The sequence below is a fragment of the Pseudopipra pipra genome, chromosome Z, assembly GCF_036250125.1.
Source record: "Pseudopipra pipra isolate bDixPip1 chromosome Z, bDixPip1.hap1, whole genome shotgun sequence".
Lineage (NCBI taxonomy): Eukaryota > Metazoa > Chordata > Aves > Passeriformes > Pipridae > Pseudopipra > Pseudopipra pipra.
The window spans coordinates 68,280,840-68,300,736 of NC_087581.1; the positions used below are offsets into that span (position 1 = coordinate 68,280,840).

General features: G+C 41.4%; 1 protein-coding gene across 3 annotated transcripts in view; it reads right to left on the reverse strand.

The window, feature by feature from the left end:
• Positions 1-1,396: 1,396 nt before the first annotated feature.
• IDUA (alpha-L-iduronidase) overlaps positions 1,397-19,897 on the reverse strand; it is a 45,668-nt gene continuing 27,167 nt past the window's right edge. Inside the window, exons 1-13 of one of the 3 annotated variants that reach the window (XM_064642171.1) lie at positions 17,695-17,840; positions 16,224-16,306; positions 15,495-15,602; positions 14,699-14,794; positions 13,932-14,134; positions 13,328-13,507; positions 10,874-11,090; positions 10,063-10,278; positions 9,332-9,453; positions 7,947-8,072; positions 7,303-7,379; positions 6,421-6,521; positions 1,397-4,330 (exon numbers count right to left, since the gene is read on the reverse strand). In XM_064642171.1, the coding sequence (XP_064498241.1) occupies positions 4,230-4,330; positions 6,421-6,521; positions 7,303-7,379; positions 7,947-8,072; positions 9,332-9,453; positions 10,063-10,278; positions 10,874-11,090; positions 13,328-13,507; positions 13,932-14,134; positions 14,699-14,794; positions 15,495-15,602; positions 16,224-16,305 (1,629 nt within the window). In that variant the 5' untranslated portion in view covers position 16,306; positions 17,695-17,840 and the 3' untranslated portion in view covers positions 1,397-4,229. Of the gene's footprint in view, positions 4,331-5,472; positions 5,594-6,420; positions 6,522-7,302; positions 7,380-7,946; positions 8,073-9,331; positions 9,454-10,062; positions 10,279-10,873; positions 11,091-13,327; positions 13,508-13,931; positions 14,135-14,698; positions 14,795-15,494; positions 15,603-16,223; positions 16,307-17,694; positions 17,841-19,897 lie in introns of those variants that run through there. The other 2 variants (XM_064642169.1, XM_064642170.1) reach the window with 2 other exon arrangements.

The window sequence follows — 19,897 nt, forward strand, 5'->3', positions numbered from 1 at the left end:
GAAAAAGAGGAGCAGTAGCAGGCAATGCTAAAACCCCACACACAAAGAGACTAAGAGTGTTGAGAAAATATCAGCCTTTTCTGCTGGACAAAGTGCAAGGTCAGTGCCTCGACTGAATGTTCACCACTTGCACTCCTCTCCCATGAGGAAGTATTGGGGTGGAATGCATGAACTTAGGACTTGTATCACAACTGATTAGACAGCACTAACCCTTAGCTGAAGAAGCCTGGCCTTTGGACAGAACATTCAGACGAATACTACCAGTCCTAGAGAAGTGGGATTTTTAATATCTATGGTTATAGTAACTGTATGACCAGAGCAGCTAGGAGTTCTAGCAAGAAGAGATGATCAATATGCAGGACCAAGTGCTTATTGTGCTTAGTGTAGTCTGTCCAAATGAGTTAGGCAGTGAAATCCCCCCTCAGGCACATAAGGTTATGCCTCCAGGCTCATAGGAACATAGTGGTGATTCTGGATGAATACACTACAGACTTATACACACCCCAGGAATCTGACTTGTACTTGGGGAAACATGTTCCCATCAGGACCACAAGCAGGCCCTCATCGTGTGATCTGGTGAGTTAATAACACAGATGGGCATTACCTCATATCCATTTCTCTCCAACAACTGCAGGAAATGTGAAAAGACGAGGTAGGGTAGGGCAGGCAGCCAAAAGTGTATTCTGATAAGAATTACACTTCTCTTGAAATTCCTTCAAGTTCAACATGAAACATCTGGGGTGTATCTAGATGCAGGCAGTCTTCTGTCTGCTGTTTGAGCTGGCTGATGAAAAGCAGCCTGCTATTTCTGTTATTTAAGTGTGTGTATAGGTCCCAAGTCATAATCTTTGTCCTGCACAAACTTTCCAATAACAAGAGAAGACAAAAAAACTGTTAACGAATTAAACGGACTGTTGTTTTGTCCTCAGAAGGTCCTTCAGTGCTGCAGAAAATCTATGACTGCGCAACAGCAGGAGGGACCCTGCAAGGATATTGTCCTTCACACACCAGTGAGCCTCCTCCCAGCAAGGACACTGCAAGTCCTGAGATATGACACTATGATACCCTGTTGAGTTCGACCAGTTTCCCCTGGGCTGTGGTATCCGAGGCAATTACATGCACTTAGGTTTCTACTTAAGCCTTGAAATTTTTTATGGTAAGGTACTTTTCATGCTTCATTTTTATGTCATGTTGGAACATGCACCAGTCAAGGTATCCTTTATACCTTGTGCTGGTAGAGGCAGCGAGCTGCTGTGTGGTACTTGGTTGCTGGCTGTGGTTAAACCATGACAATCCTTGAGAACAGTCTTTAATTCCCAAGATTTAGTTTTTGACACAAGAGTTTTAAGCAGTTTCTACAACACAACGATCAGATCCTGTTTTTACAGGGTTCATGTGAAAGATTAAAAACTGGTTTTATTGAGTAGCATAAACATGGTAACAAATGCAGCATATACACAATCAGACAAAAAACACTCAGCTGAAAGATTCTTTCAGTTGCAAAATTGTTATATGGTTGCAAAATTGTTATATCCCCTCAGAAGGTTTTGCTTGAAGTGCAGGCAAACAATCCTATCTTGCAGATGCAGCTAGATTTTCTTACTTGGATTTATGGCCAGCAAGAGATACACCTGACTGCTCTGCAATCTTGCTTTGGTTCTGATACTACAGAGCTACTAAGCACCTGCTACTCAGACTGTGATGGGGGGCTGATCACTGCCTGGCAACAGGGGAGATTAGTTAAACATGCAATTTTGAAAGCAATATCAGACAGAGTCAGCAACAGAGCGTTACAGAAATCTCAAGTTTCAAGTATTAAATAATGTTCTTCTGTAGACGTTAAATTAGAGAAAAGACAAGGGCATTCCGAAACTTCTATACTTCGTTTGAAATACATTCAAGCCTGTAAATATCAAATTATCTTCTCTCTGTAATTGTTTATACACACCTATTCCTTAAAGGAATAAGTTTATACCATAGCAGCAAAGAAGATTTTTAGAAGAAATCTTCTATTTTTCATGGTTTGCACTTATATTTTCTTCTATATCCCTGAATAATAAAATCAATACTCTTCACAACACCTACGTTTCTTTTTTTTTTCCAAACAGCTGTAGCTGGTGCATTGTCCTTAGTTTGATAAAGATTGCTATATTCTGATTGCCAGTGTGGGAAAATTTTAAACCAGAAGGCTACTCAGGTAGGACATTCTAACAGGGTCAACTGTCCTCTCAAGCTCCTGTATATTTCCCTACTTCAGACACACTAAAATCTCTCAAATCCCTATAATTAATATTTCTCTAAATAATTTTTTGTTGTTGTTCCACATCATACTAGCAAAACAATATGTCTTAACTGCTAGATTTTATTTAAATGTGTATTCTGATTCTTCACTTAGGGACAGCTATAACAACCTGAAAATGCATTTTTACTATCTCCATCCAAGTAGAACTTACCAGTAAATTTTCCAAAACTGAGAAGGTTATTGTTTCAGTAGGCTCCATGGCCCTTTTCTGTTCTGCCTTATGGACAAGGAATTGGAAGATTAGAATGTGGCACGTGACCCCTATTCAAGCTTTAGTGAGGCAAGAAATATTTCACCTCAATTCTGTGACAAAATTAATCTTTTAAGGCTAATTTTCGGTATAAGCATATGAACAAGTAATCAGAAGGTAAGGAGATACAAGGCCACACCTCAGCCTGTACTAGCTTTTTGTATATGCTTCTTTTCTGTGCTGTAAAAGTGAGGGCATTTGAGGTAATTCAGCTCTCTCCTACTGTGCAAACTTGTTGGTTTTGTTTTTTTTTTTTTTCTCTGAGACCTCAATGTTTCATCAAATACACAGTCTTTGTTGTTATGTTGGTGAGGTGGCTGATGTCAGCAAAGAAAGCAGTAGGGGATTTGTTTGTGTGACAAAGTCAGTCCCCTTATGGAAAACACTCCAGCTGTTTTCACTGGCATTATCCTTCTTTCTACAAGTGTTTTAGAGGCATAGCTCAAACTGTGCCAGTTGTGAAAAGGGGAGAGTAAAAAAACACCCCTGCAATTTCAGGGAACTTTGCTGTTTACATAAAGTGTTTGGCAGCTGCAAGCACAGCCAGCAGTGTTCTGTAGCCCACAGTCTAGGGCTATCTCACACTTGTGCACATCCCTTGCAAAGCACAGAAGCTCAGACTGTTCTTGGTTAATTTCCTAAGTGTTGTGAGTAGCAGCCCTGCTGCATTCAAGAGTGTGCTCTCCTGTAATATGAAAACACAAAAGGCTCTAACTGGTGTTTTAGCTTTCTCCTGATTATCCAAAACCAAGTGGTGACTTACAGTCTGAGAGGCAAGGTGTGCTGGGGGGAGACCTCACCTGTAAGGGCTGTAGGATGCCAAGCTAGGTGACAGTAATGGCGACAGCAATGGAGAGGAAGAGGGACTTTCAGGGTTAGAGCCTCTACCACAAAGAGGCAGTGGCTCATGGCCATCATGCAAACAGGCGACTTGGGCAAAAACAGAAAACAGAAAAGGCAGGAATTTTGGAGCCTAGGGCTCTCTGTGCCACCTTCCCCTCTGAGGATGAGCTGCTATCCCTTCCTCTGCCTATGGCAAATAGCTGTGGCATGCCAGGAACAGTCACAAATGCTGAGAGAGCTGGGTGGAAACCCCTCTGTGAGAGAGTGAAAAACCTCATACACCTGAAGACATGGCAACTGATCTGAAATAACCTGCTGTGACTAACCAGCAGGGAAGAAGGGATCCTTCACCTCATGCTTTGGATGTGTTTGGTTGCTGGGCACTTTTCCATCAAACCATTATGTCAAGACAGCCTGCCAGCTAAGGCAGGCAGTTTACTCTCAATCAGGTCTCTGCTGCCATCCTCACTCACACAGTGAAGCAATGGACCTGTTCCTGCTGCAGTTTGTGATCTCTATAAATCTTTGCTTGTCCTGGCCATTAGCTCAGCGTAAAATAGGGAATAATAAATATTTATTCCCATAATTCCTAGTTAACAAACTGAATCCCAGTCCTATGGCAGCCTCTGACCAGTTGGGTTGTTTGATAATGCTGTCTTTAGAGCCATGAAGAGTTAATAGGGGCAGTTGCTTCTAACTTGCATTCCTAACTTGCTTCATCAGGTCCTTTCCATACTCCCTCCTCAGCCTGGGAGGAGTTTGTTTTTCTGGGGGCTTGTCATTTGCAGGGAACATACACCAGTCTGACACCAAGCCAGGCACCACTCTTCAGGGTCACTTGAAAGCTTCAACATACTCCACGGGAAGAGAGGACGGGCCTGCCTTCCCCCAGTAGTCAATGGCACGCACTCTGTAAAAGCCGGAGACTGAGCTTCCTGCAAATGAAAAGGTTAGAAATGTCACTGTGAAACGCTGACACCTGTGGTACCTGGAGGATGTGAAGCAGGCGCTACTCCTGTAAAATGCAGGTTTGTGGAACGGGCTGGGGAAATCAGTTCTGCGCCGTATGTAAATGTGTCTGTGTGTGTCTAACTAAAAACAATTACAAATTCCCCATGGCCAAGTACTAGCATTTTTGCCTTCTTGCACCAAGGACCTCCTCCCTCCTCATTAGGATTTGCAAGTACAGCTACAGGACTGCTTTACCAGCAGTCCCTCTGGAAGAAGACTATGACATCTTCTGCAACAAACAACTAGTAATTTCCTTCTTTTTTCTGACTTAACTTTTCTGCCTGAATTGTGCCTTTCAAACAGTTATGTGGGGACAGGATCAACAAAGAAGCAGAACAAGAAGCACTCAGGCTGACTGAAAACCCTGTGCTCAACTCAGGAAGCAGCACCACTTACTTTAAAGGCAGGTAAGTTGATGTTCTGTGGTTCTGCTGATTTTCATCCTTGATCCAGTTCAAAGAACACAGCTTTCTGTAGCAGACTCTTTGACCCCACAAGCAATATAAATTTGGTGTTTTTTTATCTCTTTACATGATTTTTATGTGTGCTTTAGTATTTTTTTCTTTAAGAAAAAGGATGCTAGAAATAATGGGCGAGGAGGAAGTACCTAGCAATAAAGGCTGCTGAGACATGAGATTTTTTTGAGTAGTCTTTTTTTTGTATTTGTTGTTTTTGAAACAAACAAATAAAACTGGTATTTAATATTCATTATTATAATATAATAATGAATACTAATTTCAGAGATCTGCCTTAGCCCTGATTTAGTTTTTGTTTACCTATGTAGCCTTTATATTGCAATAATAGCCATGAACTTTATTATGCACCCCCTGCTCATGTTAAGATTTTCTCAGGTTAAGATGAGCTAGTGTTTCTGCCAAAACCATCTCTGAATTGCTCTTTATTAGTATCACTGTGAGGCAAGGTCTGTTTGTGTTTCACAGAGCTCTCATCAGTGTTTATTATCAATACCTGTTAGACAGTCATGCTGCAGGATAGATCACATCTGGTTAAGCAAAAAAAAAAAAAACCAAAACCAAAAAATACCCAAATAAAACAACACTATCTTCTTTCATTTGGGTGTTTCATCTGGATAGGCTTCTACTGCATGCTGGCTGTACTTGAGGAGAAATGACCACATGTTCTGGGAGAAGCTTTGCCTTGTTGACAAAGATGAAACTCACCGCCCTCTAAAGTGAAATATTTACAACTTAAGCAGCTAGTCAGGGCTAAGAAGAAAGCCCTAGGAAACAGCAAAGAGAGGTGTCACTCCTTGTCCCCATGTTCAGATAGCCAGGACAAACTTTCTTATGAGATGACCTCTTCTGTCCTTACAGTGGAGCATCTCAATAGCTTAAGATTGCCAAGCCATAAAAGGAACGTGTGACCTTCCCCCGGGGCGGATCAGAACTCTGGAAAGATGGGCAAGACCTCTCACTTATTTGTGTGCTGATGCTATCCCCTTAGGCAGTTTAACATCTCCAGACTCAGGAGTGCACAACAAGTGTTATCAAGGCAGTTTGCTCTACTGCCCTACTCCAAGAGCACCGTACAGATTTTGGCAAAGCCATGGTCAGTACATGCAGGACTGAACCTCAGACTTGCCTTGCTGTGAGTCTTACTCTCAAAAGCACAACATCAAGCTCCGGTCATGTGAGCCATTTTTTTTCTTTTTGGTCATTTTCGCATGTTTCTACAACAGCTACAAAAGGGCTGCCTAGCTTCTCAGGGACCTTCCCAGGCCTGCAGCTGGGTGTCTTTGGCTTCTGTGACAAGGAATTTATCCAGAGCAATACTACTAATAATGTCCTCATGACTATTTGTCAATCAGTGTCTGTCCTTGAGAATAAGGCTCTCACTGAGAATGTGGTCCTAAACGTAGGGATGTGCTCTTATTTGTGTTGGGAGTGTATGTTACCAGAAACTTATGTACCTTCAATAGTTACTAAACAACGTTTCACACATGAGTGGCAATATCAACATGACAGTTTACCTAATATGCATATTCTTGCCATACCTGGACTGTAGACCCAGAGAGTGAATATTGTGTCTTTGGCATTAATCCGCTTGTATGCTTTTCCATCTGATGAGAATTCCACTTCAAACGTCTTTATACACCTAAAAAAAAGAAAGACAGCTCAGCAAATATAACTGATAATGTGTTGAGCAATCAAATACTAGTCTTGGGGCCATTTCAACAAGAAGGCCAAAACCAGGAAATAGTCAGTTGACTCAATCCTACCAAATGTAGGATGGTGTGCATTGTCAGTATAACAAATAACCAGGGCCCCAACAGCCCACAGAACAGCCAGGCCAACTCGCCACATTGTGTACATGCAGCATCACAAAACATTAAGCATCTTTTACTCTCAAACTCGGGTTATCAAGCCTCAAGAGTCATGGGAGACTGGCTTGAAAAGGAGCTAAGCCAGTGCTTCGTGAGGTGTAGTCGTACACTGGATCATCTCTGACAGTTCACCTACAGAGTTTCCAGTCCAGTACAGCTTGCTGAAGCAAGGAATTCCAGGTTTTGTCTTCCTGTTCACATCCCTTACAGAGATGTGCAAGATCCCACCTAGGCATCTGGTGATAATATAACTTTCACCATGAATCTTCCTGCCTGCTACGCTGAAGGCAAGTCCCTCAGAAATGCCATTGAATGTTGGTGAGAAACAAGCAGATTCCTTTGGTCAGGCAGCAAACCAGTCAGGGTTGCTCTCCACAGTTTGTGCATCCAGGTCCTACAGTTCGTTTTGTCAGACAAATGCACTGCAACATCTCTCAAGGAACAATTATTCATTAATTTTTGAACCTGTTTCACTCTGTAAGACTGGTGACAACTTAGGCAGTAATGCATTGGTAACTCAGTTGTAACCATTTTATTTTAAAAGATACTTACTTTGAATTTACATGATCATCATCCCACAGCACAGTGACCTGCCCCTTTGTGAGAGGGATCAAACGAACACCAGTCACCTGTCAAAACACACGTAAGAAAACTGTACAAACCAATCAGCCACTCAGGTTTCTGTGTTCATCCTTCCTTACTAACTTTATGCTTTGACTTTTTTCCATCAAGACCAGGTGAAAAAAACAAAATTCCTGGCTCTGTGGTTTTGTAGCCTATGTCTCCCACCCATCAGCCTTGCAGAGGACCTTCAGAGGCTCTGGGCACCACTATGAACTGAATGAGCAGATACAGATGTCTAATATATGACAGCCACAATTCCATTTTATCTTTAGTTATCAATTATTAACTGGAGAGCTGTTGTCAAGCCTTGTGGCATATAATGAGATTTTAAAAAAGATACTGCAGTTTTTAGCACTGCATTATTATTTTTCAGCAATGGATAAACTTTCATTTATCTCAGTGATGGCTCCTACCACTTGCTCTGTAACACTTTATCTGGAATTATATCTTGGAGAACCTTCTCCTCAAAGGAAAGAACTGTCTTTTAATGAATAGTTGATCCAAATGTTAGTCTGGCTCTCCTTAGTAAGATTTAAAGCAGGAAGCAGTGAGTCTGACAGTAGAATACATACTTGACCTGGAGCAGATCTGGGTCTTGCACAGATGTGGACAAGAAAGACTGAGGGAATGGGAAAGTCTTGTTTCAGTGTCAGGATGCCATCTTCAGGAAGTGGGAATGGGCCTGCTGCCAGTGGGTCCTGTGGAGCCAAAAGTAGTGTTGTGAACAATCTTTCATCACAGCACCCAAAGGCCAACTGTAAAATCAGTGTAAAGTGCCTGTGTATTTACTTTGGGATTCTAAATTTCCAACAGAGTTGGTGTTGCAAAGTGCCTTAGAGCCATCAAAGTTCTTCAAGCTGGGACACTTTTCTATCACCCCTGTTTTCCAGCTCTTCAGGAAACACGAGGGTTTGTCCATCTCACAATCTGGGTTGATCGGAAAATGCCCTTTAAGTCACACTCTGTCACTTCTAGTAGCCTTTTAGGCTACAGGTCTTTATGAACTATGCCCCTGTCTCTTCATAGTGTGCAGAGAAAACTGTTGCTAGCTACAACAGCCACATAGCTGGTCTCTGAGGATGAGGCTTCACCAGAGGGACAAGGGCATCTAAAACCTCACTGCTGCCCTTTTAAAGGAAGAGCTGATGTCTCCTACAGTATCCAGCAGGCCTTAGTGCTAGTCATTTGTAGTGACTGGGAAGAGAACACATAGCACTGCATACCCAAGTCAGAAAGCAACTACTCTCTGTGGGCCCTGAAGGGTATGAAGGTGACCTCCTTTATTTTAACCTGTGTGTTTGAATGCATAGGGAAACTATCAGAGAGGAGGCTGAAGTGACATATTCTCACACACAGTAAGTAATTTCCACATGGTTTTTATCCATAGGGAGGAGAAGAGTTCTCAGAGAGGACTAACTCCTTAAATTACCTCTGCAGTGCATTCAGCACTACTGAGGATTAGGGGAAACTGCAGCCCTCCCTGTGAGCCCCTGGAGTCTTCTGAACTGGCACAGGGTAGTTTCCACCTCAGGGAGCTGTTTCTTTTCTATTATTGAGGGGGTTCATTTCAACTTTCTAATGCAGCAGTTTGGCCCTTCTGTAACATACACAGGGCCGTGTGACTTACGTGGGGAGGCAGAACAGAAAGGGTCTCAAAGCTCACTGAAGCAGAGAGAAAGTGGAACTTCCCCAGGAGCCACTGTGCCTCTTGAGTTTATGGGTAGGCCAGTAGCAGAGACGTTGGTCATCTATATTTAATCCCTTGTATAACATAAACACAATGGCATCACTTGTGTATCAGCTACATTTCTCTGCAGGACTGCAGGTGCATTTTTGTGCATATGTGAGAAGTAAATGACTGTGGCCTAAGGAAATTTTGACAGCCTGGCCTGATTTCTTGTCTTTTTCACAAGCACTTTACCTGTACAACACTTCGAGCAAACACATACAGTCATACCTCAGCATCCCTTATTTGCTGGAACTGTTCCGGAGAAGGAAAGTCAGGGCTTCCTAGATTTTTCCACTTCAGGTAAGGATTGGTTTGGTTGTTATCCAGGTAATATGTCACATATACCAGCTCTTTAGGAACACAAATGAAAGAAAGTAAACTCTTTACTTGGATTTAAAGATTAACAAGAATAAATTTAGCAGAAGAAGTGTAAGTCTACCTTCTCAAAAGTGATTTCAGCACATTGGAGCCTGGCTTTCACTGGAAGTCCCATGGGTAGCACCCTTATAAGGCTCTACAGCTTACATTTTCTAAGTTTAAATTTCAAGCAATCCCTTCCATAACCTGAATTGAAATCCTCTTTTGGCACAGGTGCGGCACATATTCGTTAGGGAACTTCATCAGCTGATTAATGTGGTCATGTTGGCTGTCTTGGAGTCATCTCATTAAGGAAACTGTTGCCTGGCATTATCCAGACAAGGACACTGAGATTAATAGCTTTCCAAAAAGGCAGCACTTGGCAGCTGCCATTAAAGGCAGGGTCGAAGTGTAGGCATTAGGAAAGAACCTTTCCTAGAAGAAAACCATGATACCTCAGAAAATCTAGGAGTGCCCAAAAGATTAGAAAGTTAGCAAATGAAACTCACTCTTGCAACAAAAGGCAACTAAGCAGAAGTGTTTCAGCAGATATTATATCCTAAAGATCAATTATGTGAGTGGCCTACATGATATTTGTTTACCTCTAAGACTGGGGAAGTGGGTGGCATTCACTGTGACGGTGCTGATGTTGGTTGAAGTCTTGTTATCCTCACTTAAATACATCAGTAGGGTAGCTTGCCAGCTGTCTGAGGGTTGCATCTCACTTGGTGGGTGCACAGACACCAGCACACCAATTGTGCTGCTTTGAGTGCTTTCAACCCCATTGCTCTTCACTTCCGCAAAAATCTGCTTTTCTCCTTTAAAAGATGTGACAACTCTGTAAGCACCACTGTTAGTAAGTCCTGTATCAGATTCTGATATAGGAAGGGTCAAAGCACACAGATCTGTAAGCTGAGCTAAGTTCTACCTTATTTTACCAGTTATAGGATTCAGTCAGGTTTATTTTTCAACAGCAGAGCATGCACATACTACAGCAGTTCTTATGCTTAGCAGTTCAGCAAGCAACATGCAAAGATGTGACAGGGAATAGGTTCTTCCTTTAGTATGCTGAATGAGTCTTCCAGCTGTGGGGATTTCTTAAAGTCATTTGCAGCCTGATGGGAAGTACCCCTTGCATTACAAGAGGGAAGTACTAGTCAACAAAAAAGGAGTGGCTGGCACACAGACAGTACGAACAAAGCAGTAAGTTAAATCAAATGGATAATGGACTGTCAGGAATATTTTCTGAGCTATTAATTTCTCTGAGGAAATGGAGTTTCGTTTTCTTAATGTAGCTGGTAAATAAAGGGTGGGAGAAATCCTGCTTTTATGAATGGTGAGATAGCTGGAACAATCTCCCTCAGGCAGGAAGCTTCTAGGTAGGATGTGCTCTTTAATCAGTGGTTACCATACCTAGCAGTGCCAGCAAGCCCATGACAGTCAGCACCGGTTTCCGCACCATCTGGACATGAGGTGGCTTTGTGTTGTTCATCTGAAAACGTGCTGTCAGAGTCCGCTGTGTGAAGAAATGGGGGTAGTAGCTCAAGAAGGCATTGTCATTACTCAGCAATGTGTAGTTGATGGTGTTGTTGGCTTTAGAAATGAGCAGGTTTTGGTGCTGGATGATGACCTGCAAAGTCAGAGGGAAAATGGACCTTCACCCCGGAGAAAATCCAACACACAGTGCCTGTATTTTTTTTTAGTCTTTACAGCGTACTGAAAAGAACTGCCTTTTAGAAAAGTTTGAAGAACAAAACTGCTCATCACAGCTCTTGGAGAAACTATACTTTAGGTTGTTGCCGTGGAATTTTGGTGCTGAAAAAATCTCCAGAGCAGTTAATTAGGGGTGAGATAAGAAAGGGTTTATTTTGCCACGGCTAAGATGTTACAAGACGCACCCCCCAGCCGTGCCTGAGATGCTACATTTTATAATACCATCCATCCAATCCCAGATGTGTCCACGCTGTGGCCTTTACTCTGGTCCGCCCCGGGGTCCACCCCCTGAGAAATGGGTCTGGGGGTTTTGGGACCCCGTGTTCATCCCACCTTCCTCTTCATCAGAGCACAAAGGGTACATAGTTACCTAATTCTTGACTGTATTCTGTGGTTTAGGCCCTGATATGCTGTTCTGCCAACAATCTAGGCCTTGCCTTGACAAAAGACTAAACATTTCTGCTATATTCAGGAGTAGGATTGATATGGGGAGCATAGAATGGGGTAAGAGGGTTAAGGAATGTGTAAACAAGGGTGCTGGAGAAAGGGAAAGGGACAAGGGACAAAGGAGGGGGGGGTTGCTGCTTTTAAAATCTACTTCCACTACTTATAAAACTTACAAGTCTTACAAATATTAGAAAAATAAAAAACATAAGGGGCTTAAGGCATCAAGGTGATATATTAATCACTGCAAAATCTGAAGTGTCTATATAGTTATCTGAAGTGTCTACATAGTTTTGCCTGTAATAAGTCTCTGAAATAATTATTACTGGTACTCTGCATCAATAACTAATACATTTCCTTGTCTACTGCAGTACAATTGATGCTCCTCTGTCTTGAATACTTACTTAGGAATCTGGATTTTAGATTAAATCTAAATGGGCCTCCAAATCTGGAATTACTTTGTACCCACTATACCAGAGGCTGGGGTACTGGTTCTGGATTCTGTTTCTCAGTGAGTCATTCTTCCCACTTGGTGCTAACTTGGAATTAGTTCTTACAGTATTTCACTGGTTGCTGTGCTGCTTTCTTGCAAAATGTCAGAATTCCCAACCTCTCTGTTTAACCAAATTGTGCCCAAGTATCAGAATCAAACAGAACTTCAGAAGGCTGACAACTGAACAGTCTCACAATTGTGTCCCTGAAGGAACACGGGGCTTCAGCTTCTACACACCCAAGTGTTAACTTTCCACTGGGTGTGCCTTTTTTTCCCCCTTCAAATCACCATGTCATTATAAACACTTTTGTCCTCACAAACTCTCTGCAATGTAGTCAATAACTTGTTGCCTTACAGAAGATTGCTAAGTGTGTATGCATTCTAAAGGAACTGGGAGCCTTTGCCTCCACAGGAGCTGCTGATGTTTCTTTTTTCTGGGTGACATACACACTCCTGTGTTTGGGAATTACTGCTTTGCACAGGAGCACTTGGACTCTTTATGCTGTATAAGGTTGTGGCTCACAAAGCACCAGGCCTGCACTGGAAACTATTGCTATACAGGGGAAGAGCTGAGCGTGTTCTGGGGCCAAGGTAAAATTACTGCAGAAGGAGGAATGTTGAGAATTCTCCCCTTCTGCTGCTTTTCTGAGCATTATCAGTAATTACTATCAGTAATTAATAAGACCCACGTTTACAGTCATTATCCAAAACCAAAGAATGGGCTTATGCTGAGAGCTCAAGGGACTTCTTAATTATTCCTGATGTCTCTTGATGAGATAAACTTACGAAGGAGCTGGGAAATAATGTCTCACATGTGAGGTGACAGCTAGCAGTAGTGAGATCAGAGCAGCAATATTACATCACGGAGACAGCATGTGTGGGTATGGTCTTACCAGGTGGATCTAACAGGGTGACTGTATACAGTACCTCACACATTCTCCAGCTCAGGTCTCTAGCACTTCTCTGACTGCTTCTCAGTTTGGTTTTGGGTTGGTTTTGTTTTTTTTAAGGAAAGATGAAGAAAACTAATACAAATTAAACCAAGCTGCTAAAAACAGACTATTCAGAGAAACCCAAAGTGTATCAGTAGGAAGCTCTCCTTTTTTAGGATCTAATAGTTTGAGTAGCTGCTTAAAAACTAACTGTAAGTCTTCTTTTGCAATGGCATTAACACATCAGGAGTCATTACTGTGACAACACTGCCAATGAACTGTTACCTTTACAACCATAGCTGCATAAGTCACATCAGCTCGCCAGAGTTGTGGAATGGACCATCCAACCATTGGATCTGCTTCATCATTGTATATGGCAACAGAAGAAAAACTTGGAAACAGCTTCTGAATTTGCTGAACTGCTTCTACTTCTTGTTGCAAGATGTAGAGAGAACTCCCACCTCCCTGCAACAATATTTCATATCTGCTTAGTGAAAGGGAGCCAACAGTAGTAAACAGACATAACCTACAGACATAAACATATTCTGAAAACATGTTCCCCAGTTCAAGAGGAACTGTGGACCAGACAACATTAGTATTTTTATCTCATCCACTACAGTATGTGCTGTTTGTGTGAGCTCCTCCTAGAACACAAAATGAAAAAGAAATAGAGGAGTCATTTCCCCATGGGAATTAGGCAAAGGTAAATCTGTTTTGAGTGAAGTCTGGTAGCTGAACATCTTGAAAATTTTGTAAGAACAGGTAGCCATGCTTCCTGCTATAGGCTGGACACTCACGTTCACCATCATCAACTTCATAAATCAGAATAAAATGTAACTTTTATTTAACTGATTGAAAAATTTGCTTTAAACTGAAATCTTGTACTAACCTTCTTATGGAGAGAGATGTAGTCCAGCCTTACACCAGTCTCCCCTGTGAAGAAGTTGGTCCCATTGTAGCAATGAGACAGAAGACTCCAGCATATGGGTGACTTGGGTAAGGGGTGGAATGAATCCCCAGGCCCTCCAAATTTCAGAAGAGGATTGGCTGCTCTTAATCCTTCTGAGCAAGCATCATAATAGTTGAGAAACCCTAAGGTCCAAGCAGAAGCATATATCAAAGATGACAACTTAAAACAGAAACTGGATCTAAAACTACAAAGAGATGTTACAACTCTATTATTTGATTTATTGGCAAGACCTCAAAAACTGGGGCTATCCTTTCCTATGCATTGACAACATGAGAAGATATCAAAACCCCAGCTGCATTCAAAAGGTTATTCCAAAGGTCTTGTATGGACAGGGTCCTAAAACACACAGCTGTCAATGGAGAGTTTTCCTCCACTCCACCCTTCAACCTTTATTCCCAATAACAGTACCTTATATCCAACCAATGAACTGTGTCTTAGTGTAACTCCTGTTTCATTTTCCCTGTCCCACTATCCCCATATGTATATTGATGTGCAGGCAGGGAATAAAGTGTAGTCAGTAACATGACCTTAGCAGACTAACTGTAGGGGTACCTGTCACATTCCTTACCCCTCCTGTTTACCTTACTTCTTTGCCAGTATATCTCCTATCTCATTGTTTGCCCTCCACTCACCCCACATACCTGTCTAACTTTACCATACTACTAAGTGCTCCAAACCATGCTTACCTTTCACTGTCATAGACACATTGTCAAAGTCATGGTGGTCTGGTTCATTCCATGTTTCAAAATTCCATTTAGCAACATGCTCCAATCCATACCTATCTGTAGGAGAGGCCTCATGTATCAGTGAATGGCATATTCGGACAATATGATCCAGACATTGATCCAGACAATCTTATCAATTAGGGCTGCAGGTGAGGTGCAGCACCCAGAACCACAACTACATAATTTCCCTCATTATTAAAAATAATATTATTTAATATTATTTAATAATATTAAAAACAATATTTTCATATTTAAAATATTGAAAATAATGAGGGAAATGTGATTTGGTAGTTTCAAAATGATCTCTCATTTTTGATGAAATGTAGCAATATTCAAAAAAGATGAAATGTGAGAAGGAGCTGAATTCCAGCCTTGTGGCTAGGTTACTCATCTACCTTTAATTCAGGTTGAGGCTTCTGTCTCATTAGAAATATTTGAAGTTGACATGCAAGAAGCATTCAGGTTATTGTCCTAGTGCAAGCTGTGTGGTTTGCAACCACAGCAATATAACTAAGTTACAAGTCAGTTCTTAGAGGCAGGCCAAATATACTACCCAGAGCACACTCTTCATTCTGAATGGATCGGAAAAAAAAGGGACTACTATTACATGGTCTGATCTGGCTTTTTTTTTTTTTTCAGTTCTGTGCTGAAATCCAGGGTCTTGAAATTGAACACAACACACAGAGAACTTTTTGAAGTAGCTACAAAGGATTACAACAGTATAAATAGCAGAGCTTTTTTTTTTTTTTTAACTTACCTATGTATCTGCTGGCCAGAACTGTGATTAAGTTTCTCCATCTTACTACCTGTTCTTTATCTTCAAAATCTAAAAAATATCTTGTTGGATTCCCCATCAATTCAAATCCTAAAAAAGACATAAGGAATTGGGTCTCCTTTTCCTGTGAATGGTATCTCATTTTGGTCAATGAAGGGGCTATCACATTATCCGAAACAAACTTGTTAATGAAGCATCATTAAATGGGCTTTCTTTCCTGTTTTTCCATGTTCCCACCAGAAATATTTTAGATTTGAGGCTGTTCACATTTGTTACTTGTCAATGACTATAGTAATCAATACTAATAATTGCCAGCATAAATGCAGGGCTCAGAGAAAACTTTAAACAGCGGATCCTTGCAGAAATCCACGAGAGGTTATACCTTGAGTATCTGATTCTCTGGCCCTTTTAGGTACACGTCAACAGGTACAAAGTTTTCTCCTCTTCAAGAGCTCTCATTTCTGAATTCATACATCTGAAACTGCCCTTTGAAAGCAGTGTAAAACCATTTGTATTGTTTTAACTGCTGCAGTATTGTTTTGCTGACACTGTTTCCATTTCCATGGACAAGAGGTAAAGGAAAGTAGGCAAATAATGAATATTTATCAAAACTAGCTTTGGAAAAACTCTCTAATAATTTTGTAATAACTGTACAATGTGGGCAAAGATATACAGATATACCAAGCTGTGAAGGCAGGGAGCTGCCCTTACCTGGAATTAGCTTGTTTTCCCACAGGAGATCCATAAGGTTGTCCAAGGCAGTAAAATTGTAGTAAAGTCTGCCATTCATCATTCTGAAGAATACAGGTAATAAAAATTACAAATGTAAATTACAGCACAGGTAGCAACTGGTAGTAGATAATGGGTCAGATGGCTTCCTTCTCAAAACTGATATGTAACCAGGGTTCTTGAAATTGTACACAAACTTCCTTCCTCTAAAGTCATGGGTGTTCACCATAAGCAAGTCTTGTTTTTTCACCAATCCATGCTCTTTTCCTATTCCAGCAGCAGCAACAGAAGCAATATAATGATCCTGCTTGCTGAATTTTGTTTTTTTAACAAAATATTAAGATTTTTAACTCTTTGCTGAAATGAAATCTACATAGGTTGTTTTTTTTTTTTTGCTAAGCTGTTTTTTCAGTTCCCATTAGATGACCTACTGCTAGGCCTTGATCACCTTCTGTCCCATATGAGTCTTTCTTAATGTTCTCTTAATTTGCAAAATATAATATAACTTTCTTAGTGGCACTTCTTATGGGTTTAGGTCCAGCTGAAAAATAACTTTATATCTTTCAAAGAATGCTGAATTTATGCACACGATGTCTGTAATTTTTATTTCACTGTAACCATTTGCTTAGTTATTCTCAAGCTGCAATGCTTTTATCCAGCTTTGAAAAAGCGCATTCAAAGACTCGGGAGCAGCCCCATGACAAAACCCTTTGTGTCAGGGAATCTTGCAGAAGCACTGGTAGTAAAATTTGGTCACTGGAATTCTTTTACCCAGGAGATGAAAACCGGCATTTGCAATTTATCTGTGATACATTTGAAGATTTGCTTTAAATTCCCAAAAGGCTCTGTAAGCACCCTTGACATCAGTCCTGCCCTGGTCACACAGCAGCACTGAGCAGGGTCTTGGCAACACCTCTCTAAACTGATTTCTCCAGCCATGCCAAAGCAGTACACCTAATTTTTCTGGTATAGTGCAGCCTGACCATTTGTCCTGCAGTCTTGCCTGCTCTTTCCCAGGCACCTTGCCTCTGCTTGGGTGGAAAGCTGTACAAGTGAACTGCAGAAGCAATGTTTTAGGTATGGGGGAAGGGGGAGAGACAATCACCTACAGCTCTTGCAACTGATCAGGATGAGATGTGAGAATGGGGCCATCAACAGAGCTCTTAAAGCAACGCTGGGCTCTGTGCTGAGATTCATAAATTGTTTCTTTCTGTGCCTTCCCATGTTTCTAAGCCTCTTTGATTGAGGCTCTTCCTCTGCGCTTTCTTGCCAGGTAAAGGTTTCAGTAAAGAAACTGTAATAGCAACCACAAATGCCCAGAGAATTAAGAAGGGCTGACAGAATTGCATAGAGAATAAATAAAGTATCTGTGCAATCTGAAGAGAAAAAATCTCCGGCCGTGATCTAGAAGAGGAAAACAGGACAGGCAAAATAAATGTAACATAAGCCATACCCACTGTACCAGCTCCATATATCCTGTATCAAAGCACACAATCCTAGCCCCAGCAGGTCACACTCTTTTACCGAAGACCTAAAGCAGGCTTTTCTCTTTCAAAGTATAACAGAAATGGTCATGACAGAAATTGTTATGTATGCAGCCACTGATCGGCTCACAGTCCCTGCCCAAATGGTGCAGCTGTAAAAGAAGCAAATAGCAGAAAGATATTTGCTTTAGTATCCATAAAAGTATTTTAGAAATCACTGTTGAACTACAGAATGACCATCTGAAAATAGGGGGGTTTTTGGCTTAGACAGATATTTTAAAAAAAGTCTTGACAGTCCTATTCCAAAGTTCAGAGACAAATATTTTCTTGCAAAAGCTAGCTAAGCTCCCTCAGATCCATTAACTATTTCCAGTTGTACCCTGTGTTCTATTGAAATATTTGCTTACATGTACACTCACAGTCAGTGTGCATAACAATGATTAACTACGCGGTCTTGTAAAAACTTAATAACACCATTTAGATAATAGCAAAAGAACTAGGGTCTCCCTGACTCCAGTACTGTGTGAAAATCTATGGATAAATAAAACTTTCCATCTGATATATGTACACTTAAGATCCCAGCACATCTACATTTTTCCTACTCTATCAATTAAGTAAAACATTTAAAACAGAATGCCACTGCCAACCATGACTGAAGTGATGGTACATGAGATCTTATGTGTGTAAGTGTAGGACTTCTTATGTCCTTTGGCTGATCTGTCATTTTGTATGAATCTCTTTTGCCCTGCAAATGGACAAGACAGTATGCTCCCATTAATAAAACTGGACTGATAAGATTGACACTTCCTCAAATTTTGATCTTATCCTTACCCATACTACATTTCTGATGTGAGATGGATGGGTTTTTTATAACATATATAGTATTGCTAGAATTTCCCTGCCACACAGTGGCTGGAAGCCATGCTGACTGTTGCACTTGGGGCACAGCTTGGCTCAACTGTCAGGCTGTTACCAGGAGCGATCTAAAGACAATTTTAGAACACTGAAGACCAGATCAAAACTGTTAGAGGCATGTGACAAGGCAGATCCCTGATCCAGGGTAAATTCATTTGACGTTGCCATGCCATGTGACTGTCAGAGATGGTCCTGTGCAGGGCTAAGGGTTGGACTCAATGATCCTTGTGGGTCCCTTCCAACTCAGCATATTCTGTGATTCTGTAACCTGCTGGTGCACCATTGCATACCAAAGGGCCCTTGGTTGCAAGCTCACAGATTTTTAGAGTCTTTTTTTTGCCTGCTCTTCTTCCAACCTCTCTGTCCTTATGTCATGGTTTCTAGACATCACTGTCTTCATTTACAAACACACAGAAGGCTATGTACCTGTAATTTCATTTGAGTGCTTGTCAGATTGGGATTGTTCATTGTTTGCTGTTGGGTTTTTTGGATGTGAAGCAGCAAACACTGTCCTGTGTTTCAACTTTCAACAATTTTCAATTGTTCCTCATTTGGGATTTTTCTGTGAGACTTGCCAGATGGACCTTTTTCATCATCAGTCATTACAAATGACACTAAAGCACATTCATTGGCATCCTGGTACCAATGCTCTCACAAGCACCAGGTCTGAGGCTCCTAAACTCCAGATACTTCTGCCTGCTGGTGAGGTGTCTTCCCAGTCCTTGCACGGTCTCAGTTCCAGACACATTTGTATGTGCTACCTCTTGGGAGCAACAATGATGGTGTGAATACGAAGAGCAGTGATGAGTACAGAGTGCTGCCCACTGGTCGTCACAAAATCTTCTTCTCTCTTCCTTGGAAAGGCTTGCTTTGTGGGCAGTCCTTGCTGAATCAAAGGCTACAGGCCCATGTTAGCAGCTTTTCACTGCCTCCTATTACTGCAGTATGGTTTTTCCAGTATTTTCTTTTGAGAGGCATAGTTTGCTATGCCGAACTGTTGTAAGATAATCACGTTGTGCTTCTTATGTATGCTACTTTCAGCCTATTCCCATTCACAAACTTAATTTCTTGGGAGGGCAGGGGTAAGATATCTTTAGTTGTCAACACTTTTCATGGGAGCCAGATCTGTTCCAGTTAGCACAGCTGTGGATATTACTCCTTAGCCTACAGCTATAACTCCCCCTCTGTACCCAGCATCTGCTGCTTCTCTTCTACCCTGGATTCATCCTGTCCAGAGGAAGAGTTGCATGCCCTGGA